This window comes from Vanessa cardui, chromosome 14 (genome assembly GCF_905220365.1).
Source record: "Vanessa cardui chromosome 14, ilVanCard2.1, whole genome shotgun sequence".
Lineage (NCBI taxonomy): Eukaryota > Metazoa > Arthropoda > Insecta > Lepidoptera > Nymphalidae > Vanessa > Vanessa cardui.
Genome location: NC_061136.1, coordinates 4874651 through 4899025, shown reverse-complemented (window position 1 = coordinate 4899025; position 24375 = coordinate 4874651). Strand labels below are relative to the sequence as shown.

Here is a 24375-nt window from a genome sequence, read left to right as displayed (position 1 = left end):
AAATTGTAAAAAATAAAATAAAAAAGAAAAATATAAAAAAGGAAAAGAACAAAAAGTAACATATTTATAGTAACAAAAATAATATATAATGAATGCAATAAGTAAACTATACTAGTATTGAGATAAAGAAAAAATAATGCAGATAAATTATGATAAACATTCGTTATGACATTTATATCTCAAAGCAATAACGGAACGCAGTATGAATGCACTTGTCAAGATGTCAACGTGACAGTGTTTAGTTGTTTACATTTTACAACACAAAATTGCTTACTACCTGATTTGTTAAATTATATTAGTTTTACTACGTGATAAAACTAAACTGAACATTGAAATAAACAAAAACAAGACAATAAAAAGAAAGAAACGAAGTTGATACAAGTACTCGCGAAAGGAAGACGTTAAATGTTAAATAATCAATAGAAAAATCAAAAACAGTACAAGATAATAAGGATAAATTATTTCTTAACGATCCTTTTAGATCGCAAATAAGTTGTTTTGCTATCCTTAACTGCATTTGAGACAATAGTCGCAGCAGAAGGGCCTTGAACCACACTGTCACTGTCACTGGGGATGGCATCCAGTTCCTGTTTTGTGTGAACACGATGCTTCGACTGGTCGGACCCCATCACCACCACTACACCATTATCAGTCCAGCATCTAGATATCCCAAATCGCTGCCGGGCTGCTAAAAACACTTCATGGCGACGTTTGGTTAGAAATTCAGATATGGTGATACCGGTGCCTTTAAGGTTCTTTTTGGCGCCCCAGACCTTGTCTTTAACCGAAGTATCCTTGAATTTCACCAGAATCGCACGTGGCTTACCTTTGCCAAGCTGACCAAGGCGATGGGAACGGGATATGGAGTCAGCTGTTAATCCAGGGAGTTTAAGGTGATCGCCCAAAACTTTTGAGATATGAGCCGGTATATTCTCATGTTTGTCCTCCGGAACACCATGAACCAGGAGTATTTTCCTACGTGACCGCATCTCCATCACATCACATTGTTGGGACAGCAACTCCACCTGCAGTTGCAAACTTTCAAGAGCCGCTATTACAAAACTGCGGAACGAATTGAATTGGCTGTTGATATTGGACACGGGGCTTGAGGCAGGAACAGCATTTCTCAAGTCTCTCTGGAACTCTGCCATCCTTAAGTTAAAGTGCTCCGTGAGATCCGCTATAGAGCTTTTAATTGATTCCATGTTGTTGTGTTGGATTTGTTCTAATTGTGGTAGTGATTATTATTCTCAGACCAAGCTGTAGGAAATGTCACAGGTACATTAAATTATTTTTATATTATTAAAACTATTTAAATTAATTAAATTTAAAGATGTAAAAAATTTGCGACTATTATTTACACTCCTACCCTCAAAAAAAAAAAAAAAAAAAAAAAAAAAAAAAAAAAAAAAAAAAAAAAAAAAAAAAAAAAAAAGTATTTTCTTTCTTATAAACAACAATAGCAATTGTGCCTAGGCCAGCAAAGCATAGTAACTTGAAGAGGCGAGTTATAATAATGTAAACATGACCTAAATGTGTTCATTTTTATGTGAATCACGAATAGATACTGTTCTACATTTTTCTATTATATTCATCGCTTTCATGATTTAATGAAGCTAGTTTGATAATATAATCACCCAAGGGGAATTGTATATGGAAAATAAATATCATATGTACGGTAGATTATTATTTTATCTCCATTGAACAAGCATCGACTCGCATGCATTTACTTATCTACACATACATATAATAAAATTGGAGTGTCTGTTTGTAACATTAAAATAGCCCATTTTTACTCAATACATAATGTGTATGTATACACGGTACATATACCAAAATAACATTTCTATCTATCTGTCCGTTTGTTCCGGCTAATCTCTGGAACGGCTGGACCGATTTTGATGGGACTTTCACTTGCAGATAACTGATATAATGAGGAGTAACTTAGGCTAAAATAAATAAATGTTGTATTTATTTTTGTTAAATTCAAACGCGTACAAGGTTGCGGGCACAGCTAGTTAGTAAATAAATGCATTTATTCATTTTCATTTTACTCAAAAGTAGTAAGAAACAAAAGCATTCGCCTAAGGTAGAAATATAAAGTAAGGTACAAATATAGAGTATTTACTTCGTATCTGTATTTGTTATTTTAGTTAATATTCTAACCTAGTAACGTTCGGAGTTCTAACAAACCCGCAGACCACTGCTCGGAAACAAACTAAAATGAAATAGTCAAGGGAATTAAACTAATCAGAGAGTTACGGCTTAGTTATATTAACAAATAAAATTTAATTCTTATTGGGTAAGCGTTCATGAAACGTAATTATTTTTGAACTTTTTTATTAGCATGATATTCAAATATGGAACGATAGTTATAATTATATTCAAAAGAAGGTTATATATGTAATTTTTTTTAATTAAAAGAGAAAATGAATATAACACGCACAAATTAGTTTTTAAAACTTTTGTATATGTCTTTCTGTCTAACTTTTAGAAAAACCAGAGCTTATCGACCAGCTTCACAATTTTATGATTATTACTATTCACGAAATCATGATTTTTAATTTGTTATATCTCATATTTGTTCGTATATATACATACCTTTTTTTTAAAATTGAAATGTGTATGTGTATATTTTTTATGCACAACATATTATGTCAACATAGTCATAAACTAGCCGTCCGAGCGCTTTTCAGCGAACGTTGCCAAGACTGTAAGAGATACACGAAAACTTTCTCTGTAAGACTTGTAGATCTCTGAACTGTCTACAGAAAAGTAGTGTTGCACCATGCATGTAGATTTTTTTTAAAAATATATACATAAATCAATTGGTATCATATATGACGTCTAAACATTAATTAACTGTCACACAGAAATAAAATATGAAGATAAATTACGGAGATTACTCTGTTTTTTATAAAAATCTATCAGTGATTATGAAAAGACCAAAAATCTGTATATAAGGGATAGTGCGGTAATTTTTTTCTAATATTATATATATGTCGTGGAAAGCCAATCATTTTGATTAAAAGAAGCTTATTTGATTATTATAGTAGTGGGTAAACGCGGTGACGTCATGGAATGTTAAAGTCACGTGGACAGAGTCGTGTTGGAGAGTATGGGGACTGGATAACGACACTTGCGTTTGAGTAACTGATCAGCCCACACCTCCAAGGCGAAACTGTCGGTTTACCTACTCAACCAAGTTGTAAATCTGTAACGTAATAAAACTTCTATCGCTATACCACGTGTTATTTTAATTCATCGTGATGGACCCCGTACCAACGAACACCGAAAAGGACCATACTACCGCTCAGCCATCGCTGCCGCCGATATCAGAAGTGGGATCTGATTCCCACTGGCGCACGATGTTCGAGATTCAGCAGAAAAATATGATGCAACTGATTGAGGCTATTCGAACACCAGTATCGACACCCAATATATCTCTGCCGGAGTTCAACCCAGAACAACCAGATGCTGATCCACGTGCCTGGTGTGCTACGATTGACATCTGCGTTAATGAACGTCCTCTGGAAGGTGCATCGCTTATCATAGCTCTCAGTAAGGCACTGAAGGGCACCGCCTCGTCATGGCTGTCACAAATCTCTCATGCGGGTATGACTTGGCAACACTTCCGTGACCTGTTTCTCGCACGTTACGATTCCACGGAACGGAACACTTGCTGCGACGCTTATCGGTGTGAATAACGGCAAGCCGAAGGATGGGGAGTGTCTCGCAGCATATGCAAGCCGTGTGATGACCTCGCTGTTGACTAGGTGGAAGGATTTAAGTCACGAGGAAATCGCTACGTCATATGTGCTGGCTCATATCGCCCAGTTCGATTCGCGTCTATATCGCTTAGCGTTTACAAGTGAAATTACCACACGTAACAAATTACTGCAAGAAGTGAAGGCAAGTGCAAGTTTGAAAAGAAAATATGATCGGGTTAATGGTTCTGCTTTACGAACGGACGGGTCGGACGTGAAACGTTTCAAGTCGCATAGTGCTAGTGCTACATTTAAGTGTCATAATTGTGGTAAACCAGGACATAAAGCCGTGGACTGTCGTTCTAAAATCATTAAACCAACTGTGCCTTTCGGCAATAAGGGACAAGTGACATCGACGGTGACACCTGGTACCAGTAAACAAGTGATTTGTTTTCGTTGCGGTGTAAGCGGTCACGTAGCGTCCAACTGTCATCGTGGCAACGCGGGCTCGGGCAGCTCGACCTTGGAGGGCCGAGCAGACCATAGCAGCGGAGGCGGCGCTGTAGCGGAGCGACGCGTGGATGTCTGTACGATGGCAGGCGTTTGTGGAACATTACAACAATCCGGTGAGTCGTATTATTTTTATTTCGATTCTGGTGCCGAATGCTCTCTCGTTAAACAAACTGTAAGTCGTAACTTCATAGGGGAACGTACATTCGCGACTATTCGTATACAGGGTATAGGTTATGCTAATGTAGATTGTACTGAACAAATTCTTTGTGATGTGTTGATTAGTGGTAGCCTCATATCGATTTTATTTCATGTGTTGCCAGATGATTGTTTGAAGTATGACGTAATGATTGGTCGAGAATTTCTAAAACAAGGGTTTACAATTAGTATGTCTGAGTCATCTCTTATTATTTCAAAGCCGAAATCTGTTGCTACCTGTACCTACGAACCGGAATCCATGTACAATCTTGATAATGTCGATATAGATGTTCTGAATAAAGAACCTCTGTTGTCCCTGCTTAAAGAATTTTCCCACGCTTTTATTGATAGTTTACCCCGCACACGTGTCACATCTGGTGAACTTATAATTAGACTACAAGACCCGAATCGTACTGTTTATCGTAAGCCTTACAGGCTCAGTCCCGACGAAAGGTATATAGCGCGTTCTAAGGTCAGAGAGCTTATGGAAGCTAACATAATTCGCCCCAGTCGGTCTCCGTTCGCGAGTCCTATACTACTTGTGAAGAAGCGTGATGGTTCTGATCGTATGGTCGTGGACTATCGCGAACTAAACTCTAACACGGTGCCAGATAGGTTCCCTTTGCCTCTCATAGCAGACCAAGTGGCTCGATTATCTGGAGCAAGCTTTTATACGTGCTTAGACTGCGCAAGTGGCTTTAATCAAATACCCATTAATGACCCTGATAGCATTGAGCGTACCGCTTTCATTACACCTGATGGGCAGTTTGAATACCTTGCAATGCCTTTTGGGTTACGAAACGCGCCTAGTGTTTTTCAAAGAGCTGTGTCTAGTGCCTTGGGGGACCTCGTCTTCTCGTATGTAGTACTGTATCTTGATGATATCTTGATACCATCAGTGTCAGAGGATCAAGGCCTCTGTAGGCTACGTGAGGTGTTAGAGGCTTTAACTAAAGCCGGATTTTCTTTGAACATTTCGAAGTGTTCTTTTTTGAAGCGTCATGTTGAATTCCTGGGCTATGATATCACTGCAGGTGAGCTTAGACCAAACCCTAGAAAGATAGAAGCTCTGACTAAATTACCTCCCCCTCAGAATATTCATGAGCTCCGTCAATTTATTGGCCTTGCCTCATATTTTCGCAAGTTTATAAAAAGTTTTTCTCAAATTATGACACCATTGTTTTTGCTAGTCAGCAATAAGCAATTCACTTGGAAGCCCGAACACGAGCATATTAGACAACAAGTAATCACTGTCTTGACCACTAAACCAGTGTTGACTATTTTTAACCCAGACCTGCCAACTGAACTACATACCGACGCAAGTGCTAACGGGTATGGCGCCATCTTATTCCAGAAGATGGATGGTCAGTTACGTGTAGTCGAGTACTATAGTAAGCGAACTACGAAAGCAGAGTCAAAGTACCACTCTTATGAGTTGGAGACTCTAGCTGTAGTAAACGCTGTGAAGCACTTTAGGCATTATTTACAGGGTAGGCATTTTGAAGTAGTTACTGATTGCAATTCGTTAAAGGCTTCACGAAATAAAGTCGATATAACACCACGGGTGCATCGTTGGTGGGCTTTTCTCCAAGCATTTGATTTTCAAATTAGTTATCGCGAAGGACGTCATATGGCTCATGTCGATTTCCTTTCGCGAAATGCTTTACCATCTTCTGATTCCCCCAGTTTTTCAAAAGTCGAGCAAAAACGTGTAGATCTCGCAACCTTGTCAGATAACTGGTTGTTGGCAGAACAGCTGCGTGATCCAGAGATTCAGTCGTTGGTAACAAAACTTAAGGAGGGTCAACTCCCACTTGACATTGCTAAGACTTACGAGATGCGTTCAAGTATTTTGCACCGCAAAGTGCAAAGAAACAACCGCACCCGGTGTCTCCCAATAGTTCCTAGGGCCTTCCGTTGGTCGGTAATAAACCATGTCCACGAATCTCTTATGCACCTTGGTTGGAGGAAGACTCTTGAAAAGGTATACGAATATTATTGGTTCGAGCACATGGCTAAGTATGTGCGTAAGTTTGTTGATGGGTGTATTACCTGTAAAGTTTCAAAATCCCATTCGGGTCGTGTGCAGGCTGAACTTCATCCAATCCCCAAGATAATTGTCCCGTAGCACACAGTGCATGTAGATATAACAGGCAAGCTAAGTGGTAAAAATGATTCTAAAGAATACGTCATAGTTTTAATCGATGCCTTTACTAAATTTGTTCTAATGTACCATACTCTCCGTATTGATGCAGCTAGCGTGATTAAGGCTCTGAAATCTAGTGTGTCGTTATTTGGTTCTCCAGCACGAATCATTGCTGATCAAGGTCGATGTTTTGCCAGCAAAGATTTCAAAGATTTTTGTGAGAAACATGGTATTTCTTTACACTTAATAGCTACGGGTTCTAGTCGTGCCAATGGCCAAGTTGAAAGGGTTATGAGCACATTAAAAGGTATGCTGACTTCTGTAGAGGCTTCTGATAGGTCATGGCAAGAAGCATTAGATGATGTACAATTAGCTTTAAATTGTTCTGTTCATCGTGTAACTGGTGCTAGTCCCCTCGAACTTATGATAGGGCGTGTAGCAAGACCGTTAAATCTTTTAACTTATGATGATACTGAACCGGAAGTAGACATTAACAAAACGAGAGAGCAAGCGGCTAGGAACATAGACAAGAGTGCGACTTACGATAAAATCAGATTTAATAAAAACAAGGCTAAAATTGTAAAGTTTGATATTGGTGACTTGGTCTTAATTCAAAACGAGGAGAGAAATCAAACTAAGTTAGATCCTAAATACAAGGGACCGTTTAAAGTTGTAGAATTGCTTGAAGGTGATCGCTATCTGTTAAAACAGTTATCTGGTAATAGAACGTATAAGTATGCTCACGATCGCTTACGAAAGATTCCTCTTACTGATGTACCTACTGAGTTAGATTTGTTGGATGATAGTGATGAGGGAAGCATCACTAGTAAATAGAGCACATACCATGGCTATTGGTCGCACCACACGCACTAGTCTGTAGTCGTAACTGCAACTCGCTCGGGTTGTTCAGGGCGCGATGGGCAGCTAGTGGTGTGGCGGGGACCTGGGTCTCATAAGAGACTATTGTTGTGTTGGTCATGTATTGACCTGGGACTCGTGGAGTCTAGATGAAGTGTTGGTCGTATCACACGAGGTGATGACGATATGGGTGACAACAGTTTTGTCACTAGCTGCTGAGTCAGCCGGGCAATGAGCGTTGTATGTGATCTCAATGTGTTAATGAAGTGTGTAATAATAAAACCTTTGTTTAATGACTGTTAGAGGAACCTCTCGTCTGCGAATGATCATGATAAATTATTAGTTTTTTTGTGATTAATTTTAACTGATGAATAGAGATGATACATCAATGCAGTAATGTAATTTCACGTTACGGTCAGGTTGGCCGAGGTTTGAAATTTGCTTCAAAATAGATCATTTTGTTACAGATACACACGAGGACGTGTAACTCGTCAGGCTGGCCGTGTCGTGGAAAGCCAATCATTTTGATTAAAAGAAGCTTATTTGATTATTATAGTAGTGGGTAAACGCGGTGACGTCATGGAATGTTAAAGTCACGTGGACAGAGTCGTGTTGGAGAGTATGGGGACTGGATAACGACACTTGCGTTTGAGTAACTGATCAGCCCACACCTCCAAGGCGAAACTGTCGGTTTACCTACTCAACCAAGTTGTAAATCCGTAACGTAATAAAACTTTTATCGCTATACCACGTGTTATTTTAATTCATCGTGATGGACCCCGTACCAACGAACACCGAAAAGGACCATACTACCGCTCAGCCATCGCTGCCGCCGATATATACAATAACACATTTTTGGATAATTAATGTTTCAATTCTATAAAAGCTTCCAACTTCCAGTAAAAAGATATTATCATATATATATATAATATCATGGCTTGTATTATGATTAGACTTACGTCTTGTTAGTGTTCATAAATATACCTAATCATAATACGTCATCAAGGAGTATCGTCACTAATCCTTTCTAAGTCAAATGTCACGTAGGTATACACATGTTTCTTGTGAATCATTATCAATAGTCTAATAACCACAAGCTTCTTGTACTGAAGCTAAGCCGACATACATATATAACTGTACGTTGTATAAAACAAAGTCGTTCCCCGCCGTCTGTACGCTTAGATCTTAACACTACGCAACGGATTTTAATGTGGTTTTCATCAATCAACAAACAGAGTAATTCAAAGGGAAGATTTATGTTTGTAATACGTGCACATTATAGAACATAAAGTTCGGAGTTTTAAATCCCTCGCCCAAAAAGACTGAAAGAAAAAGTTGTTTTAAATTATTCTAGGCAACCAAGACAGTAAATAAAATGAGCAACATTTACTTATGACATAATTATTTTGATTCACAATTAAATCATTCACTTATTCATAAGAGGAAAATAAGTTCCAATAATAATTGTGAGGCATTCTCCTTGTTGTTTTCTTCATTGATTAATTCTATCCTCTATTCATACAAATATCCATACAACCGCTTTACTTTTTAACTTCACTTATGCAATATTATTAATTTATGCGCAAAGTCTTTATAACGTGAGTAATAAATTTCAAAAATGTATGATTATACGTACATAACAGGGCAAAAAAACTGCATTAAGCTTTGCATAATTTATTATTGTAATCTCGTTTTTATTTGTTATAAAAATGTTGTTAATAATGATTCTTTTTTGAAGTAATGATTAATTTAAAGATGTAACAAAATCGAAGTCGCTTAATTAACAGTAATTCGAATTACATGCGTTTAATCGCATATCAACTTGTGTTGTTATTAAAATAATAATAGAGCTTCAACTTTCCTTGCAAAGCTACAAGATATATTTAAACAGTTATAAATGTATCGAAAAGTTTTACTAAATATGAGTTTCATTTTAAGAAACGAAACTCAAATCAAACTTTGTAATATATTAATTATAACGAAACATCTTAGGATGTTTTGTAATAAACTTTATCATAATACCGTCGTAACTTAGCAGAATATCTATGCATACAATGAAATTTAATTTGTTTAGAAACTTATACATTAATAGTACTTACATTAAGAAGTAAGTTTGTTCGTATATTTATTCAGGATTTACTCAACTTCTACTTTCGTAAATGACATTGAAGTTTTACATTGATTATAATTCTACAACTTTAACTCGTATTTTGCGACATCAGTAAGCTGAGGCTCGTGAGAAGAGAAAATAAATTTCCACAATATTATATATTTAATAAGATATGATTTATAAAAAAAAATGGTTCAACGTGAGAATCTACGAATATTTTAGTATCTAATGAATGTAATGATTTGTAAAATATAGGCTAAAGGCCATGCAAATCGGACAAGGCTCAGTAGGCAGTCCCTGGAAATAACCGGGATTAATAAATTCCAGTCGGAAAAAAATTTAACGACAACCATTACGACTTAGTTTAATAATTATAATTGAAAATGGCCTCTCAAAAGTTTTAAAGGAAATATAACAATAATAGTGCACTAATACGCTTAGCGTTAGCGTATTATACAGTAAAATGAATAAGCACTGATCCGGTACAAATGTGCTAAGTCTGACAGGATCCCTTGACATATTACCGATTGTATATATATACTAAAAAACAATTATATTTCTCGAAAATATAAAAATAAAACATACCAAACCAAAATAACCAAACGCGTTTGAAGTCGTCACGGACAGCTTGTTAGAAGGCGCCGCCAATTCAGTGAAATAAAAATGATCCTTCCACGAAGAGCGTGACCTAACTTATATGTATGTATACATAACATGCTATCGGCCATGTAAATTATTCTTCATATAGAACCAACACCTACTCTATAGTAGTATATTTTTAACTATTCGATGAAAAGAACACGAGACTATAATTGGAGCTATGAATTTGAAAATACCCAAACAATTTAGAGTTTTTTTTTCTACTATTTATCAGATTACCTACAAAAATATATATAAAACCTTTTTTTGGTTCATATCTTCAAGTATTAAGATAAGAGAAAATTACAATTACTATAATTAATGTAATTACTCAATGTATGATTCAAGTTTGACTCAAAAATACAAATAATTCAATGACAAATTCATTGCAGACTATGTACATACTCATTGCATATATTAGATCATTTCTTTACAATATATGAATTATATGTTAAATATAGAATTAAATTTATAATTTGTAATTCGTAATTTTTATATAATATCATCAAGAAACATCTGTTATATTAATTCCAAAGATTGATAGATAAACTTGTCTTTCATTTAAAAATAAATCGAAACATTTTTTGAATGTAAATATTTACATCGAAAATAAAATACTCATCGTAATTAATCAATCTTCAAGTTTAAACTCTTTATCAAATAGGTCAAACTCAAGAACCATTTATTGAGAGCATCGATACCACACACTGCGATCGTTAACCCAAATTTTAAAAAAATGTGTGATAACTTTATGCAATCAGAGATCAGAGTTTTAAGATGTACTTACACATTCAGGATTGCTATAAAACAATATTCCGATTGCCGTCATCAATAAAGGGAACAATAAAAATTTATAGAACGATCAAGAAAAAATAAATATTTTGCAGCTGTTTCGGAGAAATTGCGACATAAAATACGTTCTGAAACAACCATTAAACGCCATTATATTGACCAATAATCAAACCGTAGTAGAACATAAGAGGAAAATTTGTTATTTGTTTTGTTATAGTAAATAGTTAATATTGGATTATAAGTTGAATATATTTTTCCGACAAATAGTCGGTAACTTGTTTTGTTGTATTTTAGTTTCAAGGGTGACTGACCTAGTTATACGGTGACATAATATATTGGTTTCGAGGTTAACTGTTTTATGATTTTCCTTAGGTACTTTATTTTGGTAAGAAAAGTCTTTACCGATAAATAAAGTAAGTAGGAGCGGCCTTAAAGTTCCGCCTAGGTGTACGCAGATAAACAGAATTATTCGCTCTTTAGGCCTTTCGCCTACCAACTATACAATATAATTATCATGAGAGCCATTGACATGTCTCATACTATAAGATTTAAAATTAATATTAAGATGTTTCACTAAAGAAGAAATTATACAAAATTATTTAAACAGTACTATGTGTACATATTACATGTACTTTATAAAAGAATAACAACAATCTGAAATGAAAAGGTTTAGAAAAAGCTAAAAGTTAAACAAAGAAATTAACAAAAGATAAAAGTTTCCTTAGAGTTTGCAAATCTTCAAACTTGATTAATTTATACAAATAATTAAAATTGAATTTTCTGTCTGTGGTTCTACCAAAACTGAAACAAATACTCTTATTATATCCGTCCGACTTTTCGTGGTGGTCTTCAAGACTACTACAACAACAACAACAGCCTGTAAATTCCCACTGCTGGGTTAAAGGCCTCCTCTCTCTCCTCTCTTTGAGGATAAGGTTTGGAACATATTCCACCACGCCGTTCCAATGCGGGTTGGTGGGATACACATGTGGCAGAATTTCTATGAAATTTGTCACATGCAGGTGTCCTCACTATGTTTTCCTTCACCGCTGAGCACAAGATGAATTATGAAGATAAATTAAGCACGTGAATCAGCGGTGCCTGCCTGGGTTTGAACCCGCAATCACCGGTTAAGATGCACGCGTTCTAACCACTGGGCCATCTCGACTTCAAGACTACATAAGGATAAAATTAAAATAATCTTATTTCTAACTTACTGTTTAGTTTATCGTTAAAGTCCACTTAAAGTTATGACAACTTACAGTTGACGTTCACATTCGTTTAATGCTGTATAAGACAATAATAAAGGGTTATGGGAAATGAAAAAGCTATCATATTGTTACATATTCAATAAAAATGTAAAAAAAAACACCCCTGTGTATAAACCTTCAGAGCAGACGTAATCTATGATAAATAAGCACTCAGTAACAAAACGAAACAGTTCATTAATAAGAGAAGAATCTGAATTCCTTTCACAATTTCACCATCCAACTCTGAAAACATCGACCTGGTTTTAAAGTAATTACTTAAAATAATTCCCAGGATACAACATCGTCCCATGATATTTTCGTACGCTTATTACGAAATGTGATCTGTAATGGCGCTCTTAAAATTTACATAAGTAATTAATGCGGATTGTAATAGACATTACTTTGTGATGTGTCTCATTACGTCCTAATTAATTGGGTAGTAAGTTTCAAAATTGTATGTTTATTTAAAAAAAAATTGTGTAATGAAATTAATATTTTGGTCAACTTGGAACTACATATAAATTCGTACAACATGTGAAAATAACTGTCACGGCCAGTTCGTCTATATGGGACTCTACAGTGTTACCGGGTGTCTCAATCAATAGGTTGGGAGTATGCCTCTTTGATGATAAGTGATATTTAAATACTAGTCGTCACCCGTGGGTTTGTTCCCGTTTTAACGGATTATGTTTCAGGTGATAGTCAGAAAGATAAGCTATTTCCTTTCTTGAAATTTTCATCGAATTTAAATGGTTTGATCATGAAAGAAAAAATAGACAGACGGCATGTAACTTTCGCACTTATAATATTAAGTATATGCCCAAACTTATAGAGACCGAAAACAAAATGTGAACTCAAGTTTTCTCAGCTAACTGAAGTTTATTAAGAAGTTCTATACAAACGTAGAGGCGAGCTATCATGTTTTACAAGACTCGGCATAAAGGCATTCATTTTATTACTAAAATTTATTTTAATTCTTCATTTAAATAGAATTAAAAAAAATGACAATATAAAGACGAATTGGGTGCTTAAATCTAAAGTTTCATTGCTGGGCAAAGACCTCCTTTCTTGGGACCACGCTATTTAACCACGCTAACGATTAGTGTTACCCAGATGCAAGAACAAGACGAGACTTAGCCAGTCTTGGTCTTGGTCTTGCGCCATTACACCTGCTCTTGGTCTTGGTCTTGGTCTTGCGCTCCCAGTCTTGGTCTTGCAGCAAGAGTCTTGCAAGTCTTGCAATTACCTATTAGTATATTACTATTTATTAAAGTTTATTTTAAATCTTAAAAAATGTTTTAGAATTGGAACATTGTGAGCTTGAATTAACATAGCCACAGTAAAGATCAAGCAGATTAATAAATTAATGAAGATTTGATAAGAAATTTGAAAAATCAACTGACCTACATGTCGTTTTTCATGGAAGTAACTGTTTCTTAATAATAATATCTTATAATTAAGAAACAGTTACTTCCACATTCCAATTTGTTTTTTTACATGTCTTAGCAAATAAGCTTACATTTGCTAAAACACGTAATAAACAAATTAATTACAATAACTTTATAATATATACTTACTAGAATAAATTATTATGACATCTACTACCTATCCTTACCATTTTATCGTAATCATAATACTACTTGCGTGATCATTATAATGTTAATTTTCATTCTAAATACCCTGAAACTTATTTATTCTTTGGAACATCTGTAAGTACTCTTAAAATTCGAAATTATATTGCATGAGTATACCTACGCCCTGTGGCGGCCATAAAATAGTGTCAAATGTTGTGATTTCGGCGCGGCGGCAACGATTGATGTATAATATGATTTCATAAGAAGCCGCCGGCGCGTGTATAGCCATGTACTTCCGAAAAACGGCAAATTTCCTTGAGAAGTAAGTACAAAACCTTGGATGCCGCATTATCAAAGTGCCGATGATTAAAACATAACTATGCATGAACTCAGTTTGATTTTAATGGATATTTTTTATTCGCTATGTAGGTATGTTTATGGTATTAGTCGTAATGAGCATAGGTCCAGTTTTTCATATTCTTTGATACAGTTTTTTGCGTCTTATAGAATTCCTAAGCGTATCTATACACCGAACTGTTACATCTAACTACTGCGTGAAATAGCGCTAAGTCCTAGCTGCAAGACGCAAGAGTCTTGCAGGCTATGTCTTGTTCTTGCTCAAGTCTTGTACGGTCAGTCTTGGTCTTGCTAAAAATATGCGGTCTTGTTCTTGGTCTTGGTCTTGCAAAAACGCAAGAACAAGATCAAGACTGCAAGACCAAGACTGAATTTGGACAACACTACTAACGATATGCGTATTGGTGAACACAAATCATAGCGGTTTTCAGTCTCGTATGTGACAATCTATTCACCATGCTTACCCTCTCAGCAAATGATATAAATAAGATGCATTATTAACACATATTAAAAAAATTAATCAAGCGATTTTCATTTAAGATTTTCTGTTTTTAACCAATAAGTCAACACGTCTTACACGTACTTTTGGGGTTAATACACTTTATAGTACTTGAATATAAATGTTTATATTAATTTAAAGAAATTTATTTTTCCCCTGAGGCTACGGTGAAGCGTTTTTATCGTTTAACTAAATATTTTATTTGAATGTAACATTGTGTATTGTTCATTTAGTTATGTTAAAGTAAAATAAATTTATAAAAACCTCGATGTTTTCTCTGTGACATTTTAACTAAATATTAAAGTGAATTTTTTACTTATTATTATTAGATAAAATGAAACTTATTTAAAGGATATAATTAGTGATCGCGACATCCTAAGTATGGTCTTTGGAAATACAATTTATCGAATGGTATGATATAATTTACTATAAATGATTCTAAAGATAATTAATTTGTTTGAAATATTTCTGTGATTGTTATAACTATTAAGCCTAATATAATCTATTAAAAAAACTTTAAGAATCTGTCTAGCATATATGATCAACATTAATCTATTAAATTACCTTTACATTGGCCAATATCATAGAAATAGCCAAGTCCATCTTATTAAATACATGCGCTAGTACAATTTTCCAGATCGGTTGACGTTAATGGTTACAGATTCCATCATTATGTTCACGGATTGAATTTATACCGCCCATAAACCTCCTCAATATCTATAACAAACAGCCCTTTTTCAAATCGTAGTATCAGTATTTTTTATCGTGTCCAAATCCTTTATGCTAAATCTCAAGGACTATAGAACATACATATACCATTTTACTGTGCAAGTGTGTGTACTTGGTGCAGCCCTCGTCTTCACAGTCCAATGGCTTCGCAGTCACATACGACAGAAACGACACCGGACTTATAATCGTTTTTTTTTATATCCGCGAGTAGGGGAGAAGTGGCATGAAAGAGCCAGTTTTCTAAGCGGATCAAAAAGTATACTATTAATGAAAAGAATTATGATATTTTTGCTTCAATTATTATTCATTTATCAAAGAACTTAATTTGATATATGTAACACAGCAACACAAGCTTGACTTGACTCGGAACACGAATCCCAGGCAGCTGGCAGCAGGAATTTGCAGCCCTTTAAGCCAACCAGGAACCAAAGAAGTTAGTGGTGTTTATTTACGAGATAATATCGATACATATGTATGTAGAAACATTACCTAATAGTATACGAAAGATTCTTACAGTAGAGGTGTACTGTAGACAGCGAATGACGTAGATATTAGATATAAAATAAATCATATGTAATTCTTTGGAATTCGTATTGCTTCTTAAAAATTTTCATCAAATTCTGTTGTGTAATTTATAATATTTTGTATATAGAATAAAGTATGGATACCATTAAATATTTACTTTTAATAGTTATAAGTATAGCCTTGTTCTGTTTGACAAACTTTGTTGACGATATTATTATCTTGGTGGAACGATCCGCGGCCTATGAGAGGAAATTAAACTTGTTCCAAACATTTTTCGTTGACATCTTGTTTGGAGGGTTTTAACTAATTTCCGAGTTATTGTCCAACATGTTCAATTATTTTTACAATATTTGTGGTCCATTGTAATGTTATATTTGTAGTTTTAAGTAATAATATGGTTTATGATTGTTTATTAAGTTATAGGTGGTAAATGAGCAGGAGGCTCGCCTAATTGAAAGTGACTACCACCTCACATGGATATCCGCGGACCGCAACACCATGGCTTACAAGAGCAATGCCGACCGGATCGAAAAAGCACGTTCAAAGTGAGGAGAGGATTTTTGGACATCTAGGAGGTGCGGATAAAATTTCGAATTTACTTGGACTAGTAACGCCCTTCTAAAACTAATGAGCCTAGAAAGCTGGAATTTGGAACATAGATTATTTTTTATACAGTAAGTAACCACTAGAGAGATTATTCGGAAATTTCAACATAAGAGGAGAAAAATTAGCCATTTAAGATATACTTATACTAAGTCTTTATGAAAATATTAAAAACTGTTTTATGGTATTTAAACCTCCTGTGGATACACTCATTCAAATGACAATTCAATATAGTCTAATTCAAGTAATTCGTAAGCATTTTTGATCCATAAGTAGGAAGCCAATGGTAGCTTTTGAATTGTTCTTGATATTCTACTATCATAAGGCACAACGAATCTTTACTTGAATATTACCAAGCGTTAATGTAGATTAAATAAATCATTCAATTACTTTTGTTATACCTATAAGGTTTCTTCGTAGTTTCGCTGAAACTAGCTAATTTAACTGTCTCAATTTTGTATGCGTGCATATAACTGAGCAATTAGCGGTTGAACCGATGTTACTGATTTTTGTTTGAGATGACTTATGGCGTGGGTACCAAAAATAGAATTTCACCCGTACGATGTCGGGACGGACCGTAAATTATATACGAGTGTAAAACATAAGTAACAAAAGACCCGCAGCGGTTTTATACAGATAAAATGTATTAATAAAGAATTTGGAGTCCTACACTCAGGAATTATGAGGATTTCTTACATTTAATTTTAGCTTAACTCCTACATTTATAAACATTTTTTACCGCTATAATATTAGTCCATATGTATGATAAATTAAATAAATAAATATCGGACAACATCACATATATTAAGCTGATCCCAATGTAAGTTAAGGCACTTGTGTTATGGAAAATCAGAAGTAACGTCGGTAACTACACCCAAGACAACATAGAAAACTAGTGAACTGTTTATACATCGACGCGGCCGGATATCGAACCTGGAATCTCAGTGTGGCGTAACCATAAAAACCGGTGGACACACTACTCGACCAAGGAGGTCGTCTGTAAATTAAATTTAAAGTCGGAAAATAATCAACGGTACGGAAGGTACATACATATATTCTAATATGCAGGACCCTAAGAAACTAAGTAGATTTTAATTTTCGATAATAATTTATATGTATACCTAAATCATAAATTGAATTAATTTACATAACCTACAAATGGAAATAAGATGATAATCAACGAAACCTAACTCCACACATTATTATCCTCTATTCAATACAGTAGTATCGTGGGAAATGTTCCGGTAGCATTGGAATCCGAGTACCTGTCGAAACTAAATCAAAACCTGTCACTCATCAACATCAACGAAAACATTCGGTTGCAATGAAACTATAACTTTCTAAAGTTTTCACGATAACAATGAATTGTATTGATTTCATTCTGTACACGATATCAAATTTTCGTTTTACTGAATATATTTTAAGCGGCACCAATGACATTGAGAAGTATTTTCTTATGTGATAGATGGCAAACGAGCAGGAATCTCATCTGAAGGAAAGATACAACCACCACACATGGACATCTACATAACCCTTGCAAGTGCGTTGCTAGTCTTTAAGGAATATTTCCACCGATTTACCTTTCATATTTATACGTGTTATGTATATATGTTTATGGTATACCTTGGTAATCTTGTAAATGATCACCGTCAATAGACATCAGCGTTGTATGAAATATTAACCATTTCATAAACAATATGCTTCGTGCCTTTAGTTCCTATTCACTCAGTCTTTCAACCGGAACATATCGATTTTGAAAGGATTTCTATTTGGCGGTAGAATTTCTTATGAGAACACAAACAAAGCCCTACTCAGAGATTTCAATCTAATTTTAGAAGACTCTTATCACTATTAGTCGCCCAGTGCATGTGTACTAACTTCTAACACAAATTTGAAAACGATCAACAAAATTAATGATAAAGATGACAACGATTACTTATTTCGTATAATGTCCTCAAATGACAGTTCAAAAGACGTCTTAGAATATTTTGTATTGATACATTATCATATATTTCTTGTATTATATAAAATTTCAATCACTTAACCAGAGGTGTCGATCGCCTATTTTGTTGAATGATTCAGCGTTTCACGCACATTACTTACATTGCAGATTAATGGATGTTTACAAAATTTCGAAACATTATTCACTTTGTTACATTTTTTATAATACAGGTATTCACCCGCGTCTTCGCCCGCTTGGGAAGCAGGTGTTATTGTAGGTACTTTACAGTATACTTAACAAAATGTCTGGAAAAGTTCTTGCTCATCGATTGAGTTGAGACGTTAAAGTGTAACTAACAAACTTACTTTTGCATGCACTTATGTATTTATAAAGATATATATAAAGATAGATATATCTAAATACTCGAGTCTCCAGTCTTTAAACTTCATTTTTTACTGAAAATATGCTCGACTAAGGATATGTTTTCTTTGAATACTGTTATAATGTAATTTCAGTTTTCATCGAAGTCTGATAATAATTTATGTGAACAATTTATCGCAAGGTATATTTTTGTATACTTCATTATTTCTTCCCGGAATAAAGAACTAATCGAGATGCTATGTATCTAAATTAAAAGGCCTTCGCAAGAAGAAAGACAACTCAATTGTGAGGTCAATTTTTAAATTGCTTGGTTTCTATAAATGAAAATACGATGCCTGGTATAATTATTTATCGTTTATAAAGATAGATTAAATTTTACTAAAAAAAAATATTTTCAATGAATGTTATACTAACGCTATATTTGATTACATACTTATTTATAATCACTAAATTACTATATAACGCATTCTGTACGTATTCATTTCAATGTCATTAACCTATAGAGTTACGTAGAATAAGTAGTGACGCTCGATTCCCAATCGATACATTGAAATACACAAACTTGACTAACTAATATGCCATACTTGAGTTTTTAATGAAGTTTAATATGATTTCATTAAAAATGGATATTTTTTTGCATTTATCGAAAACTAAATGCGATTTTCTTATCTTATCAAGAAACATAAATTGTACATGCCGTCATTCAGATATTGAAAAAAATCTTATCGATATAACGTGCCGCGCTCTTGAATCTTCTCTATTTATACTAAGGACCCTCCACTTCGCACAGATAAGACATTTTTTTTAATAATGTCAATGTTAATAAATATATTTAATACAGATCAATCAAAACAGCCAAACTATTTATACCTATATAATATAGTAATAGACTATCTATTACTATATTATATGAGTAAATTTCTTTGACGTGTCTAGATTATTCATTCATTTATTTATTTAAAATTGACCTCAAAAAGAATTTATGAAACGTTAACAATTTAGCTAGGGATATCGTTATAAAATTAACTACTAGTGAAGTGCTTGTAAAACGAAATTCGATAAAAGTTGATCAGATCAGATAATATCCGATCGTGATTGGCATCGATACAATTATATCGATAATGAAAACGGCAACATTAATACGTTAAACGCTTGAATATGGCAATACCATCTGATATCGAATGAGTGAACACCCTCATAAACATTAACTATATAAAATGCTTCAGCCAAAACCGTGAGCTAATGACACCGTGAAATAAAGTTGTATGTCATTCAAAATTACAATTCATAACAGTCTTCATAAACTCTGAAATCTTAGTAATCATGTCAAACAAAAGCACAGACCCATTAACATTCCTTATCGAAATGGGGTAAAGCTACATTGTGTAAAATTACTTCATCTCACTCGTTACAACACATCTCGAATCACGGACAAAAATGTAGGACAAACGAGCCACGAAATTACGAACAAAACACGTGTTTATATGTTATAATGAGAGTAATAAACGCAAATTTCAATTTACAATTGCGTTCATATGTGATGACGTTGTTCGTACGCAATCGACGTAAAATGTTATTGAATTTCCTAGTTATCATTTGCATTGTATTATACGAATAAATATTATAATTATTAAGATTACTATGGCTAATTTCAAATGAGTGATAAAATCTATACATATAATAAAATTGGAGTGTCTGTTTGTAATATTAAAATAGCACTTTTTTAATGAATGCATATGTATGTACTATGTACACACGGTACATACACCAAAATTACATTTCTTACAATTGTTGTCTGTCTGTATATTCCGGATAATCTTTGGGACGGCTCGACCGATTTTGACGGAACTTTCACTGACAGATAACTTATATAATAAGGAGTAACTTAGTCTACAATAATATATTTTTTGTTAAATTCAAAAGCGTACCAGGTTGAGGGCACAGCTAATATTTTAAAAAATCATTTTGTAGGTTTTTTCTTGCAGTTATTTGTTTAATATACGCCAAATAGGCCACTTAGTGATGAAGGATGATCGAACATAGGGACGCCAAATAACAGAACAAAGAAAACTTGACTATTTGACTTATTTTCATCCCAAAGTCTGTTGGGATTTAAGAGACAAAAGTAAATTACAAGGATGAAATGACTCTAAAATATAATTCATTTACAAAATAAGTAAACGGAAGGGCTATCTGATCGTTGTTTTTAGATTTTCTTGATTTGATCGTTGTATTCGAAGGTCAGGTCAGATCAGCTATTGTAAGCTTAATTAGTATGACCTTTTCATTAATTGATTAAGGAGTGGATATTTTACATGTTGATTCAGTTTCGATGATAGTTTTTATGTTTAACACACAGCACAGATACAAAACTATTAAACTATTAACAATTCAACATTATAGTCTAAAAGAGATCCACAATCTAGACACGATTAATAACAATTTCCAAATAATTTATCTTTAAATCAATATGATGCTAGTTCCAATTATGTAACTATTAAACGTCTAGCGTATACTGAGGAAATTAATAATCTTGAATCTTTATAAATAGTGCAAAACATAGCAAGACAATTATAACTGGCAACTGTCGTAACTCATGAATCATAAGTTACACATATGTACAAATGTACACAGATTAATTTTAAATCACACGTGTATTTATTAACAGTAAAACTGAGGAGTTTGAACTCATGTTTCTATGGTGACATATAAATATATACATTCTTTTGTATTCATAATACCCACCAAAAACTACTGACCCTAACCTAGGTATTTGTTAAGAAAGTGATTTGGAAATTATACGTAACTTCGTTAAAATTTTATCCGTACAAAATCGGACCAATCAACTAATAACTATAAAAAGTATAGGTATTATATTCGATCACAAACAGTCCATTTTTTATCCGCTTCTTACTTATATTTTATTTAAATTTTAAATACAAATTACTATAGTACCTACCTACTTCCGAGAAGTAACAAAAACGAAATAAATTAAAAGTAATTTTTGTTAGACTATATAATTATCATAACTAAATATAACCTTTGCGCACATTTAGGATTACATTGCTAAATGATTAGATACCATACGTGCATGATTGATGTTAATCAATGAATATAGCGGTACTAATGCGTTGAGCAATAAAAGTCCAGACAATGTTGTTTTAATGTCAGGAAATTACACGCGATTACCTCTACCTGTGGACTCAGATGTTTTTATTACTTGAATGATTATCAGACTTATATTATTTTATTGGTGGTTGGACGTTTCGATTAGGCACGAGTGAGGTTGCAGCTTAACTCTAAAAGCCAACTGATTATGTGTTGTATTACATACAGTTTAAAGTTCATTTTTGATAAACAAATGTGTTGAACTACAGTTGATCATTTTTGGTAGTTTTTCGAAAAATAGTAAACATTAATCGCGAAAAGATATAAAATAACAATCATTCCTCAACATAAACTCTGTTGAAGAGATTTAATATAGACACCAAATGTGTTTTCTCAGAGAGATTTTAAGCGTCGAACAAATAAAAAATTTGACGAGTTAATTTTACGATGTTGTGAGCGGATGAACGACGTTTGTAACAGTAAAAAATATATAATATTATTTGTCATTGACCTTAAAACGTGACAAGTGAGAATTATTTTAATTATAAAAGTTGTTTGCTGGAATCCCTCATTACGTTACGTCTCACGACTATAGGTGCTCTTAAAATCTAACGAGATCTCATTTCTTCGAGAAGTTTATACCATTACCTTTTAATACAATTTTATAATTTCAAGGAGATACAATTTCGTATAAACAAATATACTTATAGAGTTCTGAATGGTGTACAATACATCAAATATTTTATTACATTTTGTGTGCTTAAAGTATACTGTGATATGTTATTATTTTGACTTATATTACAATTTTATTCACGCTAGAATTAAGTAAATAGGCATTGTGAGTGTATATGGGACTATCTAGGGCGCGAATTGTGCCAGAATACTCACTAAAAAATAAGCGATACCCGCTCCATCTCTTTGTGGGCATCACGATTTGCACACGCTTGTGACACCCCGAATATTACTCACACCCTAGTGACTGAAGGAAATATCACAAAGAAACATACTTCCCTTTGTAAAACATATAGAGTAGGTACGTTTAGTCTCTGTTCGTGCTGTTAAAACAGGTTAAATTGCATTACCCATTTTGTATTCGCCGTATTTTGATGAAATCTAGTTCAACTATAGGGAAACTTGTTAAGTATCTGTGCATAGTCTATATTTGAAAACCAGAAAGTGACAAGCCTAATTAAAATCACTCAAAACATTAGGTGACGACTCTAAAATAAAATCTATGCAAACTCTAGTAGAAGCTCTTAGGCTTATAACGCGAATAAGTCTTCAACTAGTTTAAAGTAAACATCGGCATAAATAAATCATCGTATCAATGAACACCTTAGCTGCTATTCAAAAACTTTACTTATTACAATCCATATAAGAGTCAAATTATTAAAATATAACAATAGCTTTTGTAACGATAAGTAATGACACGGCGCGACTCGAATATGAGCACTTAAGATATGAAATAGATGCTAGGCTATTAATTAATCACAGCCAATGAATTAAGTCTAACACTAAGGACGTCAATCAAAGACCAACTCGTATTACCAAAATTAAAAAAGGGACTTAGTTCGAATAGTTCAGAAGACAAATGTAATATCTGCAGTTAGAAAATGTAAATAAAACGCTCTTGAGTGGTTAAACAAAATTAAAATATTTTTCCTTAAGTGACCTTTTTCATTTTGTAAATCACTGAATTTTAACATTATCTTAAACACATTTAAATAGCTTTTATTTTATAGTTATAAATTCTCTTGCTTTATTTGTATTTCCTTTTATTACGATATTTCAATACCACATATATTTGTTGCCTGTTGGATATGTAAGAAGAACAATGTAGGTAATATAAGAACTTAAGGTCTAATTCGTAGAGACATTTATATATTTTATTTTATTTATATTTTAATGTTTATTGAACATTCAAGAATATTCTACAAGCCTTGGTTCTTTATAATTGTTATAAATCTATATCTATAATAAAATTCGAGTGTCTGTTTGTAATATTAAAATAACATTTATTTACTAAATGCATATTTATTTATACACGGTACATGTACCAAAATAACATTTTTTTTTAATTTTTGTCGGTCTGTCTGTCTGTATGTTTGTTCCAGCTAATTTTTCGTTATATATAAAAGCGTACAATGTCGGAACAACTAGTTATGAATAAATTACAATTTTATATAATACATAATTGTAATACTGAAGTTTGATATGCATCAGGAGCCATTATTTAGTATCGCCTGAAGTCACTATATCAAAGACTATTAATTCTTAATTTGTCAAATGTTCAGGAACGCAAATAGAAGGAAATTGAATTAATTATCTCATTACAAGAACTTGACAATCTAATGTAATTAACACAGCATTCTCTAACATAATTCGATCAAAAGTTAAGTAAGCTACGTCGTGACAAATTTCTAGAAATAAAATACATCAAATTACAA

General features: G+C 33.6%; 2 protein-coding genes across 3 annotated transcripts in view; both read right to left on the bottom strand.

Annotated features, from left to right (window-relative positions):
- Positions 1-24375, bottom strand: part of LOC124535045 (angiotensin-converting enzyme-like) — a 130035-nt gene that overhangs the window by 69936 nt on the left and 35724 nt on the right. The window lies entirely within an intron of this gene.
- LOC124535389 lies at positions 459-1205 on the bottom strand. The gene has a single exon (XM_047111598.1). It carries the CDS (start codon positions 1203-1205, stop codon positions 459-461), a length of 747 nt encoding a protein of 248 aa, XP_046967554.1.

Coding starts and splice junctions, on each gene's coding strand:
- LOC124535389 (XM_047111598.1), bottom strand. CDS start 1,205: ATGGAATCAATTAAAAGCTCTATAGCGGATCTCACGGAGCACTTTAAC.